The sequence below is a fragment of the Homarus americanus genome, unplaced genomic scaffold (assembly GCF_018991925.1).
Source record: "Homarus americanus isolate GMGI-L3 unplaced genomic scaffold, GMGI_Hamer_2.0 scaffold39155, whole genome shotgun sequence".
Classification (NCBI taxonomy): Eukaryota; Metazoa; Arthropoda; class Malacostraca; order Decapoda; family Nephropidae; genus Homarus; species Homarus americanus.
Window position 1 is genome coordinate 9,806,125 of NW_024737042.1, and position 26,398 is coordinate 9,832,522.

Genomic DNA, 26,398 nt, shown 5'->3' on the forward strand with positions numbered 1-26,398 from the left:
GGGGAATTTTAGGAGTGTTTCTGACTTTATGCATTTTTGGCTTTACTTTGTATGTACTTTTCTGTGAGCTGGAACCAATTACTAATATTTGTATTCCACTGAAACAATGGATTCGGTTAACGAAATTTTCGGTTAATGAATGACTCTGTGGAATGAATTATTCGTTAACCGAGGGACCACTGTACTAGCCTAGTTGTTTTGCTTGGAGCATAAGAAAAAAAGAGGGTAGACGCATTTCATCAAAGCTTGTAAGGTAAAAGAATGAAAAGAAGACTGGTGGGTCACTGTGAGAGGAGAGAAGTTGTCAGTATTAGCATACCTCAAGCCCCAGACAACATTCTCTGGCTCCAGGTAATTATCCTACCAGAAAAGAAATCCATGTTATCAACGTGACAAACTGAATATATTCACGAGTAACTGGAAACTTGGGAAAATTGTGATGACACATTAATTTGGTTTAGGGATTTCCTGTAAAGGATATTCCAGTTCAGGGAAACTTTTATATATGTGTGTGTGTGTGTGAGTGTGAGTGTGTGTGTGTGTAATAATAATAATAATATGTAATTAGCAGTTTATTGAAAAAAGTTCTGCAGCCGAAGGCTGAAAATACATTGGACATAAATGACTTATTACACATACATTGGTGGTTTAACAAAACTTCATTAGAAAGGTAAAAGAACATACAGTGATGATACAGATTAATGTAGAGTGTTGAACAACAAACTCGTAGTGTCAAATAACTCTCTCCCAGATGGTGTTAGGAGGGAACTCCGTGGTGTAGTAGTTCCCTCAGATGTTGTTATGAGGACCTGGCGTGGTGTAATGAATTCCCTCGCTGATTAATGGTGTTATGAGGGCCTCACATGGTGTAGTAATTCCCTCTGAATGGTGTTAGGAGGGACCTATGGTGTAGTATTCCCTCAGATGGTGTTATGAGGGCCTCACATGTGTAATTCCCTCACAGATGGTGTTATGGGGGCCTCACGTGATGTATAATGACGTCCCTCACAGATGGTGTTATGAGGGGCCCGTGGTGTAGTAATTCCCTCACAGATGGTGTACCTCCGTGTGTAGTAATTCCCTCACAGATGGTGTTATGAGGGGCCGTGGTGTAATTAATTCCCTCACAGATGGTGTTATGATGAGTGAGTGTGGTCCCAGGCCTTCCTATCGACGGTTAACACACATCGCTGGTTGTTGGGTCTCCGGCCGTTATCACTGGGTACCTGGGACCTCACTGTGTGAAGGTTAATACGACTGTTACTGTTGAGTTGTTCTCACTGACTTAAGCACTGTTCACCACTGTTCACCTCTGTTTAACACTGGTTCCATTCCTTTCCTAAATGAAATAGTAACTTCTGGCGAGAACTTGTTGATATTCCGGTGGGAGGAGGGTTCAGGGAGGGGTTGGTATGGGCCAACCAACAGTTGACCTAACTGCTCCGGGAGCGCCAGGTACGTCTTGACCCTTTGGTGGTCAGGATGGTGTGTGTGTGTGTGTGTGTGTGTGTGTGTGTGTGTGTGTGTGTGTGTGTGTGTGTGTGTGTGTGTGTGTGTGTGTGTGTGTGTGTGTGTGTGTGTGTGTGTGTGTGTGTGTGTGTGTGTGTGTGTGTGTGTGTGTGTGTGTGTGTGTGTGTGTGTGTGTGTGTGTGTGTGTGTGTGTGTGTGTGTGTGTGTGTGTGTGTGTGTGTGTGTGTGTGTGTGTGTGTGTGTGTGTGTGTGTGTGTGTGTGTGTGTGTGTGTGTGTGTGTGTGTGTGTGTGTGTGTGTGTGTGTGTGTGTGTGTGTGTGTGTGTGTGTGTGTGTGTGTGTGTGTGTGTGTGTGTGTGTGTGTGTGTGTGTGTGTGTGTGTGTGTGTGTGTGTGTGTGTGTGTGTGTGTGTGTGTGTGTGTGTGTGTGTGTGTGTGTGTGTGTGTGTGTGTGTGTGTGTGTGTGTGTGTGTGTGTGTGTGTGTGTGTGTGTGTGTGTGTGTGTGTGTGTGTGTGTGTGTGTGTGTGTGTGTGTGTGTGTGTGTGTGTGTGTGTGTGTGTGTGTGTGTGTGTGTGTGTGTGTGTGTGTGTGTGTGTGTGTGTGTGTGTGTGTGTGTGTGTGTGTGTGTGTGTGTGTGTGTGTGTGTGTGTGTGTGTGTGTGTGTGTGTGTGTGTGTGTGTGTGTGTGTGTGTGTGTGTGTGTGTGTGTGTGTGTGTGTGTGTGTGTGTGTGTGTGTGTGTGTGTGTGTGTGTGTGTGTGTGTGTGTGTGTGTGTGTGTGTGTGTGTGTGTGTGTGTGTGTGTGTGTGTGTGTGTGTGTGTGTGTGTGTGTGTGTGTGTGTGTGTGTGTGTGTGTGTGTGTGTGTGTGTGTGTGTGTGTGTGTGTGTGTGTGTGTGTGTGTGTGTGTGTGTGTGTGTGTGTGTGTGTGTGTGTGTGTGTGTGTGTGTGTGTGTGTGTGTGTGTGTGTGTGTGTGTGTGTGTGTGTGTGTGTGTGTGTGTGTGTGTGTGTGTGTGTGTGTGTGTGTGTGTGTGTGTGTGTGTGTGTGTGTGTGTGTGTGTGTGTGTGTGTGTGTGTGTGTGTGTGTGTGTGTGTGTGTGTGTGTGTGTGTGTGTGTGTGTGTGTGTGTGTGTGTGTGGAAGATAACATAACGCATAGCAGGCTGAAAATATACAATGAACAGAGATGATAAGTTACATATGGTGAAATTGGGGAGTGGGTCACTTGATTGACAAAAGCTTTCAATACAAAAACATAAGAAACATTATTTTTGCAGTAAAGTTTATGATAATATATCTTTGTCTTATACTGCATTTATTTTGTCATAAATATTTGTATTTAAAGAATTTTATGAGGTTAGGAGAGAAAAGAAAAAAGGTCTATACCATACCAACTTCTATTAAGCAATAGGAGTTTATTGAGAAGTAGATGGCAAGCTTCTTAAATTATCAGTGAGTGTTGTATATCTGCTGTAGAAATGGAAATCTGATTAATTGATCTTGAATACTGTTAGTAGGAGGGAACCTGATGTGTTCACTGTTATAGCTGTAAATTACTTCTCTTACTAGAGAGATAATTGCTTGCAAGTTCAGATAATATAGGTAGTGGAATTGCAAATATAGGAATGCTGCCCCAGCCAACTCTCGAGTTTAAATGTGAGAATGATCAAAATATTTTTATAGACAATACCTGTAACTCATCAAGAAGCAAGAATTGACAGTGATTTCTCTGTTATGATAAACAGCAAGTGATGGGAGGGGTGAAATAGTAAATTGTGTTTTTGAGCATGTTGAAAGAGAGGAATGGACAATAAAGTTGGTAGTTTTAGTTTGTTGCATAGGTATAGTATTTTGCTGTGGAATACTAAAAAAGATAATTTGAGTGTGCAACTCCTCATTTTGTTGTGGCTTGGTAGTAAATGATAGATGTGCTGTATCATGCACCTCTGAGAAGATTGTTAATTGTTGACAGTAGTTGACCTCTCATCACAGGTTGAATCAGACCTGATTCAAAGCAAGCATCACATGATTTGGAGACAATTTGAGGTTTGTAGCTTGGAAATGTGAGCTTAAAATTCAAAACTACTTCCACATTCAGAGACCATTCAAGCTAACCATCAATCACAAGCTTGAATCTTCTGTGTTCATTGAACAACAGAACATGCACGCAAAGAAAAAATAAGAGTGCATCAGGTGTAGTTGGAATGTTTGCCACATTTAACAACACTAACATTATTAACATGATGAAACACAAGATCTACTGTACAGTTGTCACTTTGGCTTAGGAGCCACCAATATTCTAAGGATTTAAATATATAATTATCTGAGTTGTCAGGGTTGACTGGTGGTTCAGCTGTGTGGAAGAAGTTTTAAATTTTAGATTTCTAAAATTTAATTCTTGAGCCCTGAATGGTTCCAAACACACTTGCAACCTGCTTCAAATGTGCTTTAATTTAGTCTACAATGTAATTTGACTGTTGTCACCAACTCAGTCTTTGGGTACTGGTAGGATGCTGGCTATCACCGAAGGAGCTGGTTAAGCAACTGTCCTGGGTTATGTTTACAGATCCGAGAAGCCACAAATAATTTGGAAGAACATATTAGCCAAGTCTGCATGCAAGATTGGGCAATAAACCCAGACTAGTATTTAAATATAAGGTTGTAAGTGGGATGTTTGAAGTACAAGAGTCAGGATCACCTTAATGTTCAAACCAGTAGATTGACTACAGCATGCATTTTGCTCTCAGTAATTAATTTTTCTAACAAGACAAAAAAAAATTAGATTTTTTTTAAATATAAAAAATGAGAGGGTTTAGATTATGGAAAGATGGCCTTTATGTTGAAAAACGTTACTGTTTTTATTTTTTGAATTTTCATTGAAGTGTATAATACGCCATATCCAAATTAATTTTCCAGCTGTATATAGGTTTGCTTATTTATAATTGGTTTCAAATATTTAATTGTTTAACTTCCTTTGCAGTACACTGCTCTGCATGTGTGCAGTGTCTTTTCAGGAGCACCCTCTAGAAATATCGGCCAAGAATTAACAAAATGGCTTTATAAGTTATGTTTACTGCCCTTTTATCTATAGCCACATCTCATTGCCGCCTGCTCACTGTGTTTCTGTCTTTAGATCTTAATTTACTAAATTGCACTGTTATCAGATGTATATATTGAATTAGTGATTGAATTGAAATGTGATTGTAAAAAGCAGAATTTTGTACATCTTTCTTTTCTGTCCAAATTATGAAGTATTTGTGTAAAATGATAGTTCAAATTTACCAAACATTTGTTACTGGAAAAACCTTGTACATACCCGGTATCATGACTCAAAAGAATTAAAGTAACCATCTCTTTATACAATAATTTAAGATTATATAATACTGTACTTCCTTCTTTATCTAGGTGCAAGGAATTATTGAGGTGATCATTTATTGAAAAAAAAACTGAAAGCTTTTTTGCTTATATTATACGTGTTTCACAGCTCTCAAATGAAAAGGAAAGGAGCTTATGGTGCTAATTTGTATTGACACTATCCATGGGTTCTGTACATATATTACCTGGTAGAATAAGGATAATTTACAAAAGTGATTTTAAACTCTAACACTAGGGTTATCAGCCACCTACTAACTGCTTGGGTCATAGAAAATGTTCTAGCTGAGGTAGGACATATCATCTCCCCCCAAGCTCAGTCTTCTAACTCTCACACACGAAGAAATGTTTTTGACCTTATGATAATTATTTCTTTTACTTTTTTTACGTGTATGAAAAGTGTGTGTGCATGTAATTGAATAATAATAAAAAAAATGAAGAAAGTTACATATATATACCCAAAGTTATGAGTTGAAAGATAGCCATAACACAGCTCATAACTCGGCCTGGTATTAAGAGCTAGGGGGATGTGGCTACAGTGATGGAGTACAACACAGCAATAATGCCATCAGTGACATTATGAGACAAAAATGAAAAAGAAAATTATCTGTTAATCATGATGGTGGAGTGTTTAGTACCGAAGACAGCGTGAATTATCAAATCGTGAATTACTTAGTTTAATTGATTAAATAGTAATAGTGATTTTGGTTCCAAGGCCATACCCATGAACTGTTCCAAAACTACTTTAATATATATTAAGCATCATACATAATACATCAAAATACACATAGATATTGTACAAAAAGTTGTTCTATATTAAATATACAGCTCCTTTCCTTCTCATAATTTTGTGTGGGTTATGCCAATACACCAACATGGAGACAGGCAGGCACCGGACTGATTGCTACCATACTATGTCAACAAAAAACCAGAAATTTAATACAGTACTATACAATAACTTATATGGGGGTTGAGTTTTTTCTTATTAATGTTTTGTGTATAAATGTACGCCTAATAAATTACGATTATAGTATACAGTATTAACCCGCTTTACGGTTTCACTTTTAGTTTCACTTTCGCGATTTTTTCATTTTACCATTTACCTTGCCAGAACGGACTTTGACTTTCACTTTCCATGGTGCATCTACTCGCCTCCTCACGCTGTGAAGTATAATTTTTTTTTTTTTTTAGCTCATAAAATTCGCCTGCAAATTGCTACGACCAGAATATAATTTACATTAACAGAATTCTTACAATATGATGATCATTTGAATCTCTTATGTTGGATTTTGCATTAGACATACAAATTTTAGATCTAATATAATAATTTGGTTTATACAAAGCAAATATTTTATCCTTTGTGCAGAATATATGAAGTTTACATTCAAAATATTCCCTGACCTGCAAGGAATCCAGAATTGTCAATTATATTTTCCTAACTTTAGTCTGAGTTATTATTTATTACTAAAAATGTAAATATACTATTTTCTCCCAAAGCTTCTCTGGTAGGGAGGGAAGGTGGGGGGTGGGGGAGAGGGAGGGACGGACCCAGCTAGGGAGGAGTACTGTATTTTGATTGACAGATAGTGTCCTTGAAGAATATTTCTGTTTATTTACTGAAGATATATGTTTTAGCTCATAAAATTCATACATATTACCCAGCCAGAATATAATTTACATTGCTGGAATTCTTACAATATGATGATCATTTTGAATATAAACATCATGGTTTTTGCATTAGACATACAAATTTTAGATCTAATGAAATAATTTGGTTTACACAAAGCAAATATTTTATCTTTTGTGCAAAATATATGAAGTTTACATTCAAAATATTCCCTGACCTGCAAGGAATCCAGAAATGTCAATTATATTATCCTAACTTTAGTCTGAGGTATTATTTATTACTAAACGCTAAAATCTAGTGTTTTCACCCAATCATTTCTCAGAGAGGTAGGAGCTAGTGAGCTGGGAAGAGGGGGGGGGGGATATTTGAGTCCATTATTTGAATGGACATTAACTTGGCGACTGTATTTCTCTTAAATATTAATTGTGTGAGCATACCATCATAAAATTTAGATGTTATTTTTACTATAACATAGGCATTGTGTCGGAAAAAAGTGGAGTTTGGGGGTTGGGTCAGTCTCTATTGGAATTAATCCCATATGTTCTGTTGTTCACTTTACTCGGTTTTCACTTTCCGCGGTACCCTGTGGGTTCAATTGACCGCGTAAATCCGTAAATCGGGGTACTACTGTATACTCGTCTATAATCCTCCCTCGTTTATAGGTGACCCTGATTTTTTGACCAAGAAATCGTAAATTTATGATATTCCTCATTTATAGGTCGACCCAAGTTTTTGAGGGTAATGGAACAACAAAACCTTCAGCAAAAACACTCTACGTCCTATAAACTGAGGCTCGCCGTGCCTGAAACACCGAGTGCCGAAGGGAAATTGTTTACCATTTAGTATTACGACACTTTACACTGAAACGCGGGTAGTTTCAACAAAAATATTGTATATTTCCATTCAAGTATTTATTCAAGTCAGTTAGGAGGGAATATTATTGTAATAAAAATTTTTTTTAACTGATAACCATTCGAAAAGGGATTACGGTAACATCTTTTGAACGAAAGAAAGCGAGTCATTGTTTTCGTCACGATTTTATCCCACTTTCCACTGTAATGCGTACGTCATTTCAGCAAAAATATTACATTTCCGTGAATGCATTATATCAAGCACAGTATGAATAGAATATCATTGTAATATAACAGTATTTTAACCGAAAACTATTAAAAAAACGAGTAACATCTCTTGAACATAGGGAGGTTAGGTAAATCCTTTTGTTTTCGTCATGTATTTTATCCTATTTTACATTGAAATACATCACGTTTCAGCAAAACTACTATTTATTTCCGAGAATATATTCATTCAGGCACAGTTAAGGTAAAATATGTGGAAGTTAGGGAACTATTATATTGTATACTACACATTCATAGCCAGAAGATATATGTGTAAATAGATTGATAGGGATGTACCAACAGGAGCAGTATACAGTTTGTCTAACCATTATTATTTGCTTTTAAATGAGAAGATGAAGAAAGGGAGTTTTGCCTCCACAAAGAAGCCCAGCAAATGCAAAGCATGGAAAATTGGAATTGGGCCCTTGAAAAATACATTTATATCGGAAAGGTTTAGAATATGTCCAGAACATTGTGACCCACCCTACTACATCTGTCTGCCAGGGGTCAAGACAGATAGAGGGACTATATCTTGGAAAAGGGGAGATGAGAAAAGCAATCATAAAACACAACAGATGATAAGGAGGAAGAGTTACCCAGTTTGGAACATAGTGGATGAAAAATATCAAAGTGGAATTTCTCATAGCTGTGTTTTGGAAATGTAGAATAGCTAATGAATTTGACAAAGAGGCATTATACATTTGCCCAGATATGCTTTAGTAAATTAAAGAAGCTGGAATCTGATTCAAAGTTATTGGCATTTAGATTTATTTATTGGAGTTAATTCATTAGCTTTTTTCTTTTTTTCCCCTCTTCTCTCTAGAACATAGAAAGCAGCATTTACAGTTGAGCTCTCTTCACCAGTAGTAATGGATTATTTCTGATTTATTTTTAAGATCTTTGAGACCCACCTTACAGGCTACTTGGTATCTGGAAAAAGTCCTTTGATTTTAGTTGAAAATTTTTTGGAGAAAAGTTAGTTAGGTCAATTTTTTATTTTATTTATTTTTTCTTGTGGAGGAGTTTTAAATTGATTCCCAATTCTCTAAATTTAGACTAGAGTGTATTCAAGTCTCAGCCTGTAAGTTGAAAGATGTTTTACATCATTCATGGTGTCTTGTCATTGTGGTGCAATCTTGTCTCATAATGAATCAATAGTTTTGATCATCATTTAATTAATGCAAAAATTTTACATTCCAAGGCTTATGTGTAGTTTGATTGTCAAAGCCATTAAATTAAACTCTACCAAAGTGCATTGCCCAAGCTAATGAGCTTGGGGACTTGCATCTTGTCCATCAATCCTGTCATACAAAAGTGCAATTCCTACTCAGCTCTCACATTTATGCTTTTATGGGCTGAAGGGAATGTGCTAGAGGATATTTTGGTATTAGGAAGTTGATAAGATGCTTATCATTGTTTCCTTCTAGAATATGTTTAAAGATTAGGGTTAACTTTCCTCCAGGGATACATTGTCACATTAGCTGCTGCATCATATATTACCACCACCTTCCAGTTTATTATTGGCTTTTGAAATATAAGCCACCTAGTGAAGGGTGACTGGCCACAATTGAAGGTTGCTTCTGGAATTCCATTTTATGACCATGCCTGGAACACATGACTTTGGAAACTTACTCCCCCCATGGATTTGGGTTAATACCTAAAAAAGTCACTTTACTGCAGGGTGACCTGAATCAAGAGCTAATATAAGATTGTGCGTAGGATAGTGTTGTGTGTGAGTGTACAGCATGGCACTAAATGACCTTGTAATGTAAAGATGGCAAAGACAAGTTATGTAATGTAAAGATGGCAAAGACAAGTTATGTTTGATTATGAAAAAGGAAGAAGATTTGGAGAATGTTTGTTCTTTTGACCGTTTTATAGTTCAATGCTAATACTGTACCTCCATCAGCATCTGAGACCAACCAACAAATTTTGTAATTTTTTAGGTGTGGAAGACATTTATCAAAGTAGTGCAGCCATCATTATTTACTTCATTACTTCTCATAATGAATATTCTTTTGGTAATGATCAATACATAAAGTTTCCTGGTAACAGAAGTAAATAGTAAATTAGGATTTCATATTAACAAATACTTTATTATTCTCTTTCACAGCATTTCTTTAAAAACTTTCGAAGCTGATTTTCTCGTTTGAGTGAATGAGATGAAAAGTCGCTCATTGCATCCACAAAACTTTCTTAAAAAAAATGGCTTCAGAATGACTTTTGACTTGCTGTAGGATAGATTTGCACTACTAACAATAGGAATTTTTTTATTTTATGTACTGTTGTATTATGAAATTCACTTGTTTTGTCTTATTTTAATTATTTAGTGATGCGCAAAATATCATAAGTGTCCTAACCATTATAAACATTAAACATTGTTAATTAGAATCTTAATCATTCAGAGCAATTACTTGCTTGCAAAAGTATGCTGTTTCTGTGTACTGTACTCAGCTTTATCTGCTGCCACCCCTTGTTATTTTTATGATTAACATCACTTAACAAAAAACTTAAAGTTTTCTAATACTGTATTATATGATTTACTATATAGATAAATTTATAAAACTTTAATATCATATAAATTAATTACTGTTAGTTTCTTTGCAATAATGTTTATGGATAGGATTATTGGCTCAATCATGACACCCTTTTCATGGAAAATTGCTTATCTTACATATTGCTACTTGGATACAATGATTTATCAATGTCTTCTGAAACCTTTGAACAGGTTCTATTTAGTAAACATTCAATTTGACTATTATTTACACATTTTAAGTGTGTTGTCAATTTCATTTTATTAAATTTTTCTGACTATTTTATGAAAGTAATTATCATATTTAGTAAGTGCTTCACTCCCTCATTAATGAACTTTATTGATAACACTCAGGAGGTGTTTGTGCCATCAAGTGATCATGTGAGGGTTGTGAGGATGCTCATCAAGCACCTTCATTTCTTTGCAAATAGTGGAAAGTCAGCACAGCCGTCACCACTTGACGACTTGCGCAAGTAAGTATTCCCAGTGTAGTTCCCATTCCATATTGCCTACAGTGTATTGATCTTTATCCTTTAACAGTTCTAGTTTCATATTCCTAACTATCTTCTCATCCATCTTGCAAGAAACATATTTGTCCATAATACACATTCTTCATTGTCTTTATACTATACCTTTCTAAGGTCAGCTTCATTTCACATTCTTGAATGTCTCCACATCCACCTTTCAAGAAATGTATCCCATATGCTCATACTCGTTCATGCCCCCCAGACTGAGAGTTGTTCTGCCAATCAATTAAAGCAGCATGTTTATCATCGATGAGTACATTGATTTCCCGGTCATTTTCATCAAACCAATACTGGTGTATTCTCTCGACCTGGCTGAGGGTCTCTCTGCAGGTTTTTGTCATGACAGTATAGACTCTGTAGAGAATACCCCATTCGGCACTGGGATTTGGGTTGTTTGTTGTGGGGTTGTTTATCAGCCCATGTTCGAGCTGCTCTCTGAAATCATGTGCTACCGCTGGATCTTCCAGATGCTTAGTGTTAAAATCTCTTGTGGAGGCTTACTGCCTTCGCCGTTTTAGGGCGACATGAAGTGAGAGCTCTGATGAGCCGATGATCAGTGTGTCATGGGTCTGAGCCATGCCTTGCTCGGTTGATGAGGACGTCTCAGCGACCTCTTTCACTGACAATGATGTAGTCAATGAGATGCCAGTGTTTGGATCGTGGGTGTTGCCACGAACCCTTGAACTTGTCGGCCTGCCTAAACAAGGTATTAATGATAGTGAGGTTGTGTGCAGCACACTTGCTGAGGAGGAGTAGGCCATTTGGTGTTACACATGCCTCGTCCAGTTCTCCCTATGATTCCCTGCCAAATGTCAGCATCTCTACCAACTCTGGCACTGAAGTCACCAAGGAGCACAGCTTTATTTTCTCTGGTAATAGAGGTTAGCATTCTGTCAAGATCGGTGTAAAAGGCCTCCTTGATGTCATGCTCTGCATCCAGTGTTGGGGCGTATGCACTGATGAAGAAGGCATGGCGTGAGTGATTCAGTGGGACTCAGAGTATCATGTGGCACTTGATCCCAACAGGCATTTCAATTAGTCTGTGTAGGATGCGTTGGTGGATGGCAAATCCAACTCCATAAATGCGGTTTCTCTCTGCAGCAGGCCTACCCTTCCAGAAGAAGGTATAGCCAGACCCCCTTTTGTGAGTCGACCCTCGTCTGGGTGCCGGGACCCATTAATGGCTGTTATGTTGATGTTATGTTTAGCCAACTCCTTTGCCAGAAGGGTCCTGACATTCTATGCAGTGACAGTAAGAGGTTGTATAGTTTGTTTTTGTTTTGGTCTGTGATTATAATTGTGTTTTCGACTGCATAAGGATGACCTTACTGGGTGCGGTTGCCCAGTCAGGTTGGTTCTTTGAATTGAATTGAAACAGTTTATTTAGCCAGAAAAACACAGATACAGAGTGGATAATAATAATAATATTAACATGGCTGAGCCAGTTGAGAACCTGAGCTCTCCTGTAGGCACCTGATATATACTGTACATTTATCTCAAGGAAGTATTATGTAACATTTAGTATCATCTGGAATAGTTCACATAGCATGGTGGCAATAAGAACATCTCAATATTTATTTATTTTATTTATATATTTTATTTTATTTTTAAAATTTTTCTATTTTTTATATATGTATATTTTTTTTACATTTATATACAAGTACAGTATTATGCATAAGTTACACTGGAATTGATAAACATAAATATAATGGGGAAGCAGTACAACATGGGTTGTACAGTATTAAAGTTGAACAAGAGGACAGAGTTGGCAGGATTGTGTCTAGTTGGCAAATATATTTATTGCAATGGTAATTTCTTATCTATTTACATGATAATTTCTGATAAAATGGTTTTGATGGTACAATAAGAGCAGGTATATATAGTAGGTATTACAAGCTATATCAATACTTAGGCAATAGATATTTTTTAAGAGATGATTTAAAGGAAGGGAGCGTAGACTTTGCTCGGATGGGTGGGGGTAAGTTGTTCCATACTTTCACACCGTGATATTTTATGGAGGTCTGGGACTGAGAGGAGCGCATGGGGGTGGGGGGGGGTGGTCTTAGTAGCTCTGGGTGCCTTAAGTTGTATCTCTGATTATTCCGGAACTGGAAATAATTATTGTCAAGCAAGTGATTGATAGATTTGTAAACAAAGAGGGCACAGCAGTAGGTGTTAATATCTTCGAATTTTAAAAATTTCAATATAGCAAATTTTTCGTTTGTGTGATCTGTTTTTTTTTTTTTTCAAGCAGGTCATGGTCCGTACAACTCTCTTGTGCAGTAACCAGGGATTGGGTTTTTGAAGAGCCAGAGGCCCCCCATAGTTTGTGACTGTGTATCAGGTGTTGGTAAACAAGATCATGATAGATTTCTTTCATTGCTGTGAGAGTGAGTGGCTGTCGAGTGTGATACATGATGCCGCACTGTTTATTGACTTGACTGTGAATGGCTTGTATGTAGTTTCTCCAGTTAAGTTTCTCATCAACAATAACTCCGAGGAATTTTGTATTTTGTTCACGTTTGAGGAATTTAGTCTACTACATGCTAGCTTCTCCAGTATCTTACTCAAGGCTGGGAGGACTGATATGGGGTGGTAATTCTTGAAGAAACCTTTGTCCCCAGATTTTTTATATGCTGGGTGAACTTTAGCAATTTTCAGTTTATCCGGAAACACCACTAGTGAAGGAGGAGTTACAAATGTGTATGAGAACAGGTAGTAATAAGTGGGCTACTTTCTTAATGATGCTCATTGGTATATTGTCTTCGCCTGCTGCTGCATCTTAAGACAATTTTATGGTGGCCAGTAATTCATCTGCTGTGACAGGAGATAAGAACAGCTCATTTTGCTCTCTGTTTTGCAGGTAGTCTTTAAATTCCTCATGGTGATCAGGGATGCTCTCTGCAAGATTTTTGCCAACATTTATAAAATATTCATTGAAATGGTTGGCAATGAGGGAGGGTTCCTTTGCAACTGAATCATTTATCATAAAGGCTGAGTGGGGGGCCGACGGCTGAGTGTTCCTGTTCTGAATAGAATTTATGACTCCAGGTTTTCTTACTGTCGCCTGATGCTGACTTGAGTTTATTTGTATAATAGCTACGTCTGGCATTTCTAATTACTTGACTTACACCCCCCTGTACTTTATTTCTGATACTTTGGTAAGCATCACCGAAAGTTATGGGTCTTTTTGCAAATTTCCTTTGGAGTTTGTGTTTTTCTTTTATCATTATCTTAATTTCACTTTTGATATAGGGTTTGGAAATGGATACAGTTTTCACTGACTTAGTCTTGAGGGGGAAGCATTTATCAAAGCAAGCATTGAAGATGCAAGAGAAGTTGCAGCTGTTCACGTTGGGTTGTCGGAGGCATAGACAAGAACCCACTTAGCATTCATTAGGTTGTTTTAAAAAAGTAGCATGTTGTCGGTGCAGTAGTCTCTGTATTGTACTGAGACTCTACTAGACCTTTCAGGTCTTGTGGCTATTTTATACATGGCAAAAACTGGGAAGTGATCTGAGATATTGTTATAAATAATTCCACTTGCAAGATTGTTAGGAGTGTCGTTAGTCCAGATATAATCTATCACAGAGGCAGAGGTGGCAGTAACTAGTGGTTTGGTTATAGTGTTGAGGAAGAGCTTAGAATGACAGGTAGCAAGAAGGTCTAACACTGAGGTGTCGGTTTCTGATTTTAATAGATCAAGGTTGAAATCTCCTGTAATGTAGCAAGGTTTCCTCTTTGATCTTTTGATTGAGATAAGCTCCAAAAATTTTTCAAGAAAATTTTTTACACTAGTGTGGGGTCTTCTGTAGATTACTCCTACTAGGATATTTCATGTGTCGTTACGTAATTCAGTGAAAACACTCTCCATGAACTTCTCCTGAACCTTTAAATCATCTCTCACAGAAGTGTTATACTTGATATCAACACATAGGGCGACACCACCACTGTGTCGTGACGTGTTGACGCAGTGTATATTATAATTAGGAATGTTATACAAATGTTCAATATCGTTAGTGAGTTTGGTCTCACAGAACCCAAGTACATCAAACTTGTGGGCAATAGAAGATATACACTGATCTAAAAAAGTATCTAGATGAAGGGGAATACTGCTGATGTTATGGCTAATCAAGGAGATGGAATGAGGTAGTAGGAGACTAGAACTAAACTCGGGAGAGTCAGGTAAGTAATAGTTACAATTGGGGTTGGTGTAACCCAGTGAGTTTTGTTGAAAGGCATCAGGATCGATATGAGGGAGTATTGTGTCGACACTATGGGTAAAGGGGGTGTAACACATACGATCTAGCACATCTAAGGGAATGGCACTAGCATCATCATTGTAGGAACATTGATACTGATTAAGGAACAGTAAAAACTCAGGATCACTGAGGTGTGAAAAAGGAAGATCTTAGAAAGTTATAATAGTGGAGGGGTAACGTACTCACAAGTGTTACAACCAACAGAATTAAGATGACCGGTACTGTTGAGGGTGATTCCCAGATTGAGTGGGAGGTGTGCCTGTCACTTGGTTTTGAGGGTTGCTGGTTTCCACCACAGAGGGTAGACATGTAGTACTCGAGTTGGCCGGCAGGGGGGAAAACTCCTCAGGTGATAGTGACAGTGGCTGGTTCCCCCTCAGTGGGGAGGGGGTTCTCGAGGGGCTTGGGGGGGGGTACAGCGGGTGGGTGAGTGGGCCGGTGTCCACTTGCCCGATCCCTCACAACAAGGGTTTTAGGACTGAACGTCACGTTTCCCTTGTTTCCTGGTAGGCTATGTTTAGGGCACCTTTTCGAGCCCCCTCCCCATTTGGGGTGAACAGAGTGGCTCCTAGAAAGGGCTGCCTAGTCGTACAGGCAGGACTGGATTGCACTGCTGCCTAGATCCCAATGCATAAACGACTATCATATCTGTGCCGCCCATGTGCAGAGTTGTGACTAGAGACTCCCGGCAGTCATCTATGGCTGTCCCTGTCACCACTCGTCCATCACCATAGGACTTTTGGGGTATTAGGGTTTGATGATGATGATGATGAGCTGGATGATGGCTGTGCGTGAGTTGATTTATGTGGTGAGGCAGGAGCACAGACAGCAACCCTACATCTTGGCTCTCCCTTTTCCTGATCCATTGGTGCAAGTGTTGTAACGACTGGGGAGAGGGAGAGTTGCAATGGACTGTTGATAGCCCAGTTTGTTGGGTTTTGCCTTAGTAGCCTGTCTGTCATGCATTGCCTTCTTCTGCCGGTGTAGTCGTTGGGTCCCCTTGTTGGTCACCTCTGCTGCCTATACCGCCGTTGGGGTCCTGTAAGCAAGTGTGCCTGATGCGGGGCTCCACCGCAGATTTTTCGTTTGGGGTTTACTCCTGTAACCTTATACTTACCAAGGTTAATCTGCAAGGCAGCGGGGCAGTGATTGGTAGGCGCCAGGATGTATTCATATGCCAGTGGGCCTATGCGCCGTCCTTCTGGGGCCCACTGCTACTCCGAGATCCCCTGCTGGTCTAGCCTGGGCCCATAGGGCATCCAGTTACCGTGTGTTGCCACGAGGAGGCACAGCAGGAATCTTGGTGGTGAGGAGGCTGTGTACTGGCAGGGGAAGACTTATGCAAGTTGCTTCCCTGTTCATCACAAGGGCTAGACAACGGTGGTAGCTGAAAGCGTGCACACGCAAGCATGCATACACATTCACGCATGCACACACACACACACACACACACACACACACACACACACACACACACACACACACACACACACACACACAATAAATCCTACTGTATTCACTGTCACTATGTTGAAATGCCCTGTAGTTTGAGCTTTTCCCCACCTAGTTATTATATATCTTATTTGTATTACTTATGTTACTTGTATATTACAGTGACCCCTCGGTTAACGAACTCAATCCGTTCCAGAAGGTCGTTCGTTAACCGAAACCTTTGTTTCAATGGGTTTTTGGGAAATTGGTTCCAGCTCACCGAAAATTTCCAAAATTCAACAAAAATGGTAGAAAAGTTCACTTACTTTGAGGTGTGTATGTAGAAGGCTCCTGGATGATGATGATGATGATGATGGGAATTACAATGGGGGTGGAGGAGAAGGAAGAAGAGAAGGCATTGGGGTGGAAGAGATGTCACCCCATGGCACCATTTCACCCATAAAATTTTAGTTCTCTTGGTGTATTTCAAGATTATTTTCTTTAAATCAACACTGCACTGCATTATATATTGTCAATATGTAAAATATATTTCAAAATGACCAATAATTTGCTTGGAAACACAGAAAAAAGCGTTTAGTTGAAGAGAGTCTCAAGCAAGATGTTACCTCCAGTGAAAACAGAGAGACTAACGCCTGTTTGCTGTGTTAAGAGGCTGGATGCTGCGCTTTAAACTAGTCACTTTACCTTCAATTATGTTCAATAATTGTTAAAATGACTAAAAAATTGAATATTAAACTTTTAAAATTATTGAATAGTATAAACTTCTTGATATTTACTAAAATAGTTAGGAATTTAAGCCCTAGAACCGATTAATGTATTGGCGGACTGATACTAAAGCTGGTTGCCCGGCCAGTGCAAGCGAAAACATGTTGAGGTCGGTTCGTAAGAAATTCGTAAACCGAATTTTTGTTCGTTAACCGAATTGAAGATTCTTATGGAAGGCAGTTCGTTAACCGAAATTTCGTTAACCGAGGCGTTCGTTAAACGAGGGGTCACTGTATTTGTAAATCGAAACCCATTCCCCAATTATGTAACTATGTTTTCAGCCTTCCGGCTGCTATGCTCTTTCAATAAACCGTTAATTATTATTATTATTATTATTATTATTATTATTATTATTATTATTATTATTATTATTATTACACACACACACACACCTCTCTTAGTTGTGAAAGTACAGTTACATATTATAACATCAACATCAATACACCTAATCTTGGATTGTTCTTCATTTTAGGAATTTGTGGAATATGTACCGGAAGAGTCTGTACCAGTTCCTTCGTCACACCTTCAGTCATTGGCCCTTAGACTCCTCCTTCAGACTGGTTTTAGAGACGTGGCTGTCATATGTGCAGCCATGGAGGTACATAGATTACTCTCCAACCAACAGGTTAGTTAAAGTGTCATTGTTTAAGATATGGCACGCAAGAGAACATTTTATATATACAGTCTCTCCTCGACTTACGACAACCCGGACATACGACGGCCATGGTTGTATAAAATATTTTTCATATATGTATTTTTTAGTCCTGACGTTAATGATCGCACTGTGTACTGATAATATTTTTGTTTATAATTCCCTTTAAAATGGCTGGCAAGCGTAAAAGTGAGAGTTCTCGTGGTGCTGAAAAGAAAAAGAGACACCTAATTTAGAATTTCTATGTATTATTTTTGCCTTTTCGACTTACAACCAATTCGTCATTTATTTTATATATATATATATATATATATATATATATATATATATATATATATATATATATATATATATATATATATATATATATATATATATATATATATATATATATATATATATATATATATAACATATATATATATATGTATACATATATAGTATCGAACCCTGGACCTATATATATATATATCATATTATATATATATATATATATATATGTGACCTATATATATATATATATATATATATATATATATATATATATATATATATATATATATATATATATATATATATATATATATATATATATATATATATATATATATATATATATATATATATATATATATATATATATATATATATATTCTATTCATATATGATATCTATGCACAGAACATATAGGAAGAGAATTAACAGCTATGTGGGTTGTGGGTTACAATGTAAGTAAAATAAAATTCCATTTTATCAAAAAGGGTTTGGGCGAAGCACTTTTTGTATTAGTGAATTTGGGGGAGAAACAAAAAAAATATTAACAAACTTCATAGCACTTTCAGATTTAGTTGAAAAATTTTCTCCTATGATAAAATATTTATATCTACCATGTACAATTCTACTTCTGGCTGTTTTGAACTTGCACTATCCCACACACATTTTCGTGTGTCAGATGAAAACCAGTAATACTTTTTGTTCCTATTAAATGATACTTTGTTTATAGAAGTCCAGCACAAGGTGCCACAGAATATGAGTCACAACGTTCTGTGGAAGGAAAGTGGCAAGGGTTTATTGCTGAGAATCTCTTATTCTACACTCTACTTTTCTACCACCTCATGTGCCGCTTGTTTCGCTTGGATTTATCAGCTCCAAAGAATGCCCAGATTCTTTTCAGAGTTACGAAGGTTAGTAATGCTGTATGTAGATTTTATGTGCTTACACTGTCCGAGTTATGTTATGTAAGGATCAGTTATCTTATGATAAGATGAAAATTTAAATGTTAAATTTTTAAGTTAAGATTAAGTTAGGTTGGGTTGAGTTAGGTTAGATTTTTGTGCCATTACAACAGAAGAATACAGTATACTACTGTGTATAACTCTTCTTGCACACTATTCTTTATTAGACTGTGTTTCCTATGTACAGTATAATTAACTTGTAAAACCTGTCACTTAGCCCTATTGTTTGCACACACAAACTAAGTAATTTCATTCAGTAAGTCTCCAAAAGTTTAGATAATGATTTAGTTCATGAGTCATAATACTATAGGCTTTGGTTCTTAGTTTATTACCTGGAGCATAAACACAGAGACCCTACAATACTGATTGCATCATTGGTAGAGCCAGAGGAACATTCTAAGAATGCCTTTGGATGCTGTATCCCAATCATAATCCAGTATTCATCCTCTCACATTTTGCATTTGCATTTAGAAGATGTGATTCTGTATGTAGGATTGTGTGTGCATGTAACCGAGCAACATAAAATATTGCTCATAGGATAAAAGTGTATGTAACAAGTGTGATAATGGTTTTACTGTACAGTGAGTTCTGCTATAACGCGTGTTTTGATAACGCGAATTTGCTCTAACGCGATTTATGAATTAGGAACGATATTTGTATAACGCGAACGCTTGTTTGCTATAACGCGATTTTTGCTTACTATTTCTCCAATTTTGTGGTACAGTATTAACTGTGAATATAGTAAAGAAGAATATCAACAAGAAGCGTTCTGGTGATAGAATTCCCGGTGATGATCGTAAAAGAAAGGATATAACACTTGAAGAGAAGCTCGGTGTTATCAACCTCAAAATCACCCTTCTCCCTCATCAAGTTATATTCATATTTTTTCAAGGTAAAGTGTTACATTTACTGTATGATTTCATTATTAGATATGAATGTAACATTTATTTAGACTGTGCTATCCTTTGTGTTAGGCTAACTACTAAATTTTTTTCGATTTCGAGTAATCTGCACCTAACCCTATTTTCTCCATAAGCCCTGTTATTTCTATTACGCGATTTTCTATAACACGATATTTTACAAGAACACAATTATCGCGTTATAGCAGAACTACCTGTATATTGCTCACATTTTGTATAATTTTTAACATCTTTTTTCTTTATTACATACAGTACAGTACAGTACAGTACAGTATTACGGTTTTTCTAGTTAGTATTCGTGCAGTGATGAACTATTGGACAACTCCTTGGTTTGTCCAATACATTTAGGGTGTCCGTTTTAGTGATAGGACTCATTGTACCTGTAGTTATATAATTACACCATGATACTTTATCTCAACAGGTTTTCTCTCAGACCAACCTAAGTAACTTCGTCCGTGAAATAGAAGAAGCCCTTGAGGATCCACACTTTATGCATCGATCTTTACTTGGTGGAACCTCTCATTCCTTGCGGCACCATGGAGGATTTGCTGGAATCCACAATGACCAGTTCCCAGCACGCTCTCTTGCATCTGTTGCCCGAGGGCACATTGTTGAAATGGAAGGCCCTAGTCACACTTATCATCCTATGTTTAGCTCTGGCAACATTACTATGGTAAGAAAAATGTACATGTTCTTTAAAATTTCTCAAAATATGACTAAACCTGAGCATTATTCTTAAAAGATAATGTTTCCAAACTCAATGTAATATTAATCCTTCATCTCACATGCACAGTCTCGTTCAAGATTCTTCAAACACTGCTGGAGACAGCTGGCAACACAAGGCCGTTTGTTTATTATAGTACGTAGTAAAAATTATAAATTAATGTAAAAGTGATCGGTGATTGGTTGCTTAGTTACCCGTTGCTTAATTAATGGTTGGGCTTTGTTGTCTCATATTATATTATACTTTTCTGCTGGTATACCTGTATACTGCTAATTTGACTTTAAAATGGATACCGCAATGGGCCAACCTATATGAATTTATGTTTAGATAATTAAACATAAGTAAAAATCGGTAAGTATGTTAAAGAACATTATGCATCGGGCACAGCTGTGTGCAGGTTGCATATGAGGCTGCTTGTTTATCATTAATCTATACTATTATTATCTTCAAACGTTTAATCCCTTTCGGGTAATTAATCCAGTCGTATGTAACTGATGGTAAACATATTTCTTTCTAATGACACTGATTTCATGCCACACAAACTGCTGTTTTAGTTCGCTGTGGGATTAAACAGAATCTTCGCTTCACTGCTACCCATTGTATGTGTGTGTGTGTGTGCGTGAATGCGTGCGCGAGCGCAAATATTTTTTTTTACGGTTTATTGAAAAAGATACAATGGACAAAAATGGCTTATTTCATACAAAGACATGGGGTACATGGGTTGTTTAACAAAAGCTTTCATTACTGAAAGAAGAAGGAACATAAATTGAACATACAAATTATTATAGTTTACAGTTGATGGTCTGGGCCTGGGCTGGTCATGGAGACACCAGGTGGTGTGGTGTTCTCGTGGTGTAGTAACTTGTCCTCGGGTGTTGATAGGAAGGACCTCACGTGGTCATGCAGACATTGGGTGGTGTGGTGTTCACGTGGTGCTGTAACTTGTACTTAAGTGTTGATATGAAGGACCTCACATGGTCATGGGGACACCGGGTGGTGTGGTGTTCACGTGGTGCAGTGACTCATCCTCGGGTGTTGAAATGAAGGACCTCTTGGTCATGGGGACACTGTGTGGTGTGGGATGGTGTCACAGTACCTCACTCTCTCTCTGCTCGGTGTTGTTGTGTTATCTCGTAGTCGGGTGCATAGCCGGCCCTCTGCTGTTCCCAGGGTGGACAGATTAACGCCGTCTGGTCAGAGGATGGTTTCCAGGGGTGCTTATCTCAGTGGTGGGTCACGGCTCTCTTTGGTTGGTACTGTCTAGTGCTGAATTCACTGGCTTAAACACTGTTTATCCCTGATCCCACTTCTTTCCGGAACAAAATTGTCACTTTTGATTATGTTGATATCCCGGTGGTGAGGATAGGTCGGGGAGAGGGACTTCAAGAATGCGGCTGAACATGGCCAAGGGGGTCCGCTGCTCAGCAGGAGCAGTGCCTGAATAGGTCTTGACCCTACGGTGGTCAAGGATGTGTGTGTGTGTTTAATAATGACATTGTTTAAATGAAGGTGATGGTAATTTATCTTACGAACCATCCGTCTGATGGTGTGAATTAGTGCGGTAGCATATGCCTAATACTTTTACAGGCCTTTATCTAGCAATATCATTGTCATTCCAAGACTCTGAATATTGTAAACAGCAAATGGTATATCTTTTGTTGAGTGACTATTCCCCCACCACACACACACTTGTCGATTACGTCACTTTTAGTCTGGTGTCTTAAAAAATAAAATATTCTATATTTAAATGTATATGATGTATTATAAATTTTTATCATATTTATTTATTCATTGAATTATTTTTATAAATGCCTAATAAAATATAAATATAATGCTGACGTTATTAGCGGGAAGGTGAGGGAGACAGAGGTGTTATCAGTGCTGACTACCTTTCCACTCCCTCATTTGTAGAAGACCCCTGCCAACATGAAATACTACACACATAAAATCACTGAACGTGGAAGAATAATTGGCATGAAGGAGGCTGGGTTTTCACCCCTGAAATTGTCCAAGAATTGGGCATTTCTCGGTCAACTGTATTGGATTAAGCGATGGGAAGAGGAGGGAAGTTTAAAGGACCACCACAGGAGTGGAATGATGCGCAGAACAACACCTGCACAAGTTAAAGCCATCCAAAATTTTGCTGAGGCCAACAACCCCTTCATGATTTCAGTTTCAATAAGAGAGGATCTCCAATTAAATATTTCCCCTCTAACAATCAGGCGAAGACTTCACGAAGGAGGCATTCACCATAGAACTCCCGCCACTAAGGAGAAGTTAAATGAGCGACATCGCGAGGGCAGGTTACAGTTTGCTCGATGGTATGCTGAAGAAGGCCGAGATTTTTGGGGAAGAGTAATATTCACTGACGAAAAAACTTACTCATCTACCTCTCACGGAAGGTTGCATTGCTGGAGGAGGAACAACACCCGATATGCTAGACAACATATTTATGAGGAAGCTGAGGAAGCAAGGAGTGACCATGTGACTTGCAATGTTTGGGGATGATATATTTGCACGGAGTTGGAGAGCTGACTGACATAGAAGGAAGATTCACAGATGAACAGTATTTAGAAATACAGGTGCTCCCCGACTTACGACGGGGTTAGGGACCCAAATCCAGGTCGTAAGTCCGACATAGATAAAAAAAAAAAATGAAAATTCTACAATGAAATACAGTACAGTAAAAGTAATAAATAATGAGGAATGGATACAGTGTGACTGAGCACTTACTTTTAATGTAGTCAGCTGAATGCACACGGGGCCCCATAATTTTCTAATAATACACGGAGACCACATTAACTGGAAGAAGCAGAGGAGGAGACAGGGCTGGGTGGGTCATCAATGTCACTTTCTTCAGACAGGTTTATGGACTGTGGAAACTTGCTGGTTGAAGGTATTGGAACATCTTGAGGGAGTGAGGAGGCAGCACTGGTGGGGCGTGAGGAGACAGCACTGGGGGACTTCTTAAAATAGATGTCCAATTTAGACTGCACAGTTTGTTTTTTCTTTTCATTATAAATTTCTCTGTAGCAAGCAAGTGCATCTTGGATCATTCTGTCAACTTTGGCATAACGCTCATAATTTTGATCCATGCCATCAAACATTTGCATTCCTTTATTATTTGTAACAAATGCCTCTGCCATTTGTTTCACTGAAAACTTTGTGGGGGGTGCAGGTTCTTCTTCTACATTTTGTCTCTTCTTCCTCTGCAATTTTCTATGCATCTAGTTCAATAAGATCCTCGTTACTGAGCTCTTCTGCTACACTTTCAACCAACTGTTCAACATCTTCATTATCAATTTCTAACTGAAGCTGTTTACCTGACTCCACCATCTTGTTACTAATATCCGAAATAACTTCAGTGTCATTAAATCCTCTAAAACTGTTCACATATCTTTTCAGGACTTTCTTCCATATTCCATTCATTCACTGTTTTGTAACCTGATCCCGTGCTACACTAATGTTCTTTATACATGACAAAACATTGTATGCCTTCCAAAACTCTCTGAGCATTTTCTCACCTTCAGTAGCAGTAACAGCATGAGCGAAGGTCGTACGTAAATAATACGCTTTAAAGGCAGCAATAGCACCTTGATCCATGGGTTGGATGACAGAGGTAGTGTTAGGTGGAATGTACACTACCTTAAAATCAGGGTGCATGACATCCAGGTGTGGTGGGTGTCCCGGAGCATTATCCAAAATCAGCAAAAATCTTGAATGGAATCCGTTGTTGCAGACCATACTCCTTGGCTCGTGGAATGAAACAAGTCATGAACCAATCCTCAAACAGTGCTAAGATCATCCAGGCTTTCTTGTTACTGCGATAAAACACTGGCAGTGTGTGCTTGCTGACATGTTTAAAAGCCCTGGGGTTCTCTGAATGATAGATCATGAAGGGCTTTAGCTTGAAACCAGCAACATTCCCCCCCAACAGAAGTGTAATTCTGTCCTTGAATGCCTTGAATCCTGGCATTGTTGCCGCCTCTTTGTGGATGTATGTCCGCTCAGGCATGCGCTTCCACAGTAATCCAGTCTCATCCACATTGAATATTTGCTCAGGCAAATAATTCCCTTTCACAATCACTTCATCTAACTCCTCCTTAAAAGCTTCGGCAGCACCAACATCGGCACTAGCTGCCTCTCCACTCACCTTAACATTGTGTAGACTGTAGCGTTTTTTAAATCTATCAAACCACCTATGACTTCCTGTAAAGGTTTGATCACATTCATCTCCTGCCTGCTCCTTCAGGCTTTGGAACAGGCTTCTTGCTTTAGCCTGTATGGTTAGAAGGCTTAAGGGTACACACTTCTGTATCTGGTCTTCTATCCATATCACCAATAATTTTTCCATATCGTGAATCGTGAATAGGACCTTGTCTTTTCTTCGAAATTATAGTTCCCTTTATAGATGTTGTTCTTTTCACTACATCACGAATACGTTCCTTGTCCTTCAGAATAGTGGATATGGTTGAGTACGAGAAATCTACGTCGCGTGAGATTGTTGCTACTGTTTTACCATTCTCGTGCTGCATTATTATCTTCATTTTCATCTCAAAAGTAATTGCCTGTCTCCTTTTCTTTGGAGCACCACCAGCACTCTCACTTGTACGCTTTCCAGTCATTATAAAGTCAATTAAATACGATACTAATGAAAGTTCACAGCGCGATCAGTATAGAATACGATAGCCAAACACCAACTAAGCGCTGTACTGAGTGAGTGTAACCACGCGGTGACCCAAGCCACGCTACTCTCTCGCCCGGGACGGAAACGTTTTGATATAGAAAATGGGCCCGTCATTTGACAATATTTTTGGTCACGACTGCTGCGGTCGTAAGGTCAAAGCAGGTCATAAGTACCGATGGACGTAAGTTGAGGTAGTCGCAAGTCGGGGACTACCTGTACTCGAAAAAGTTATGCTTCCCTTGGTGCGTGCATATGCTTTGCCGTTTCCCGAAAGCATAATTTTCATGCATTATAGGTGTCCTATCCATGCTGCACGGGTTGTAATGCGGTGGTTTGCAGAACAAAGAAATTTGCAAGTTTTAGACTGGCCAAGTAAGGGTTGTGACATGAACCCTATAGAGAACATTTGGGCCAATATTGTGAACGTGTGGAAGCCAGCTGAAGAGAGAACCAGGGTGCAGCTACAGGAGCATACACACCGTGAGTGGGAGGTGTTGAGGTGGAAACCACAACTGATACACAATCACGTCGCCTCCGTTCCCAACAGGCTGCAGCAAGTAATCGAGAATGAAGGATGGCTGGACTAAATATTAATGTGTCATAAATTATTTTCCTATGTAATCAACGTTACCGACTGAATGCACATCGATAGTAATAATTTTTTCTATGTTAACTGAAATAAATATAATTTTCATGAATATACAGGCAGTCCCCGACTCACGATGGGATTAGGGACCCAAATCCAGGTCGTAAGTCGAAAATGCGAAAATAATACGTAGAAAATCTAAAATGGGTCTCTTTTTCTTCTCAGCACCACAGAACTTTCACTTTTAAGCTTGCCAGCTATTTTAAAGGGAATTACAAATGAAAATTTTGTCAGTACACAGCGCAATCACTTACGTCGGGACTCGAAAATACGTAATTTGAAAAAATTTTGGTACGACTGGAGCAATCGTATGTCCGGGTGGTCGTAAGTCGAAGAGTACCTGTATGTCAAATTGTATAATAAATGTAAAGAAAAGAATCCTCTTCTAATATTCTCACTTATGCTGTATGTACTCA

The 26,398-nt window shown here is 38.4% G+C and overlaps 1 protein-coding gene across 2 annotated transcripts in view; it reads left to right on the top strand.

The window, feature by feature from the left end:
* Window positions 1–26,398, top strand: part of LOC121872688 (sphingomyelin phosphodiesterase 4-like) — a 62,494-nt gene that overhangs the window by 23,876 nt on the left and 12,220 nt on the right. Inside the window, exons 7-11 of one of the 2 annotated variants that reach the window (XM_042375676.1) lie at window positions 3,458–3,511; window positions 10,467–10,585; window positions 17,591–17,743; window positions 18,774–18,954; window positions 20,347–20,598. In XM_042375676.1, coding sequence (XP_042231610.1) covers window positions 3,458–3,511; window positions 10,467–10,585; window positions 17,591–17,743; window positions 18,774–18,954; window positions 20,347–20,598 — 759 coding nt within the window. The remainder of the gene's footprint in view (window positions 1–3,457; window positions 3,512–10,466; window positions 10,586–17,590; window positions 17,744–18,773; window positions 18,955–20,346; window positions 20,599–26,398) is intronic. The other variant, XM_042375677.1, reaches the window with a different exon arrangement.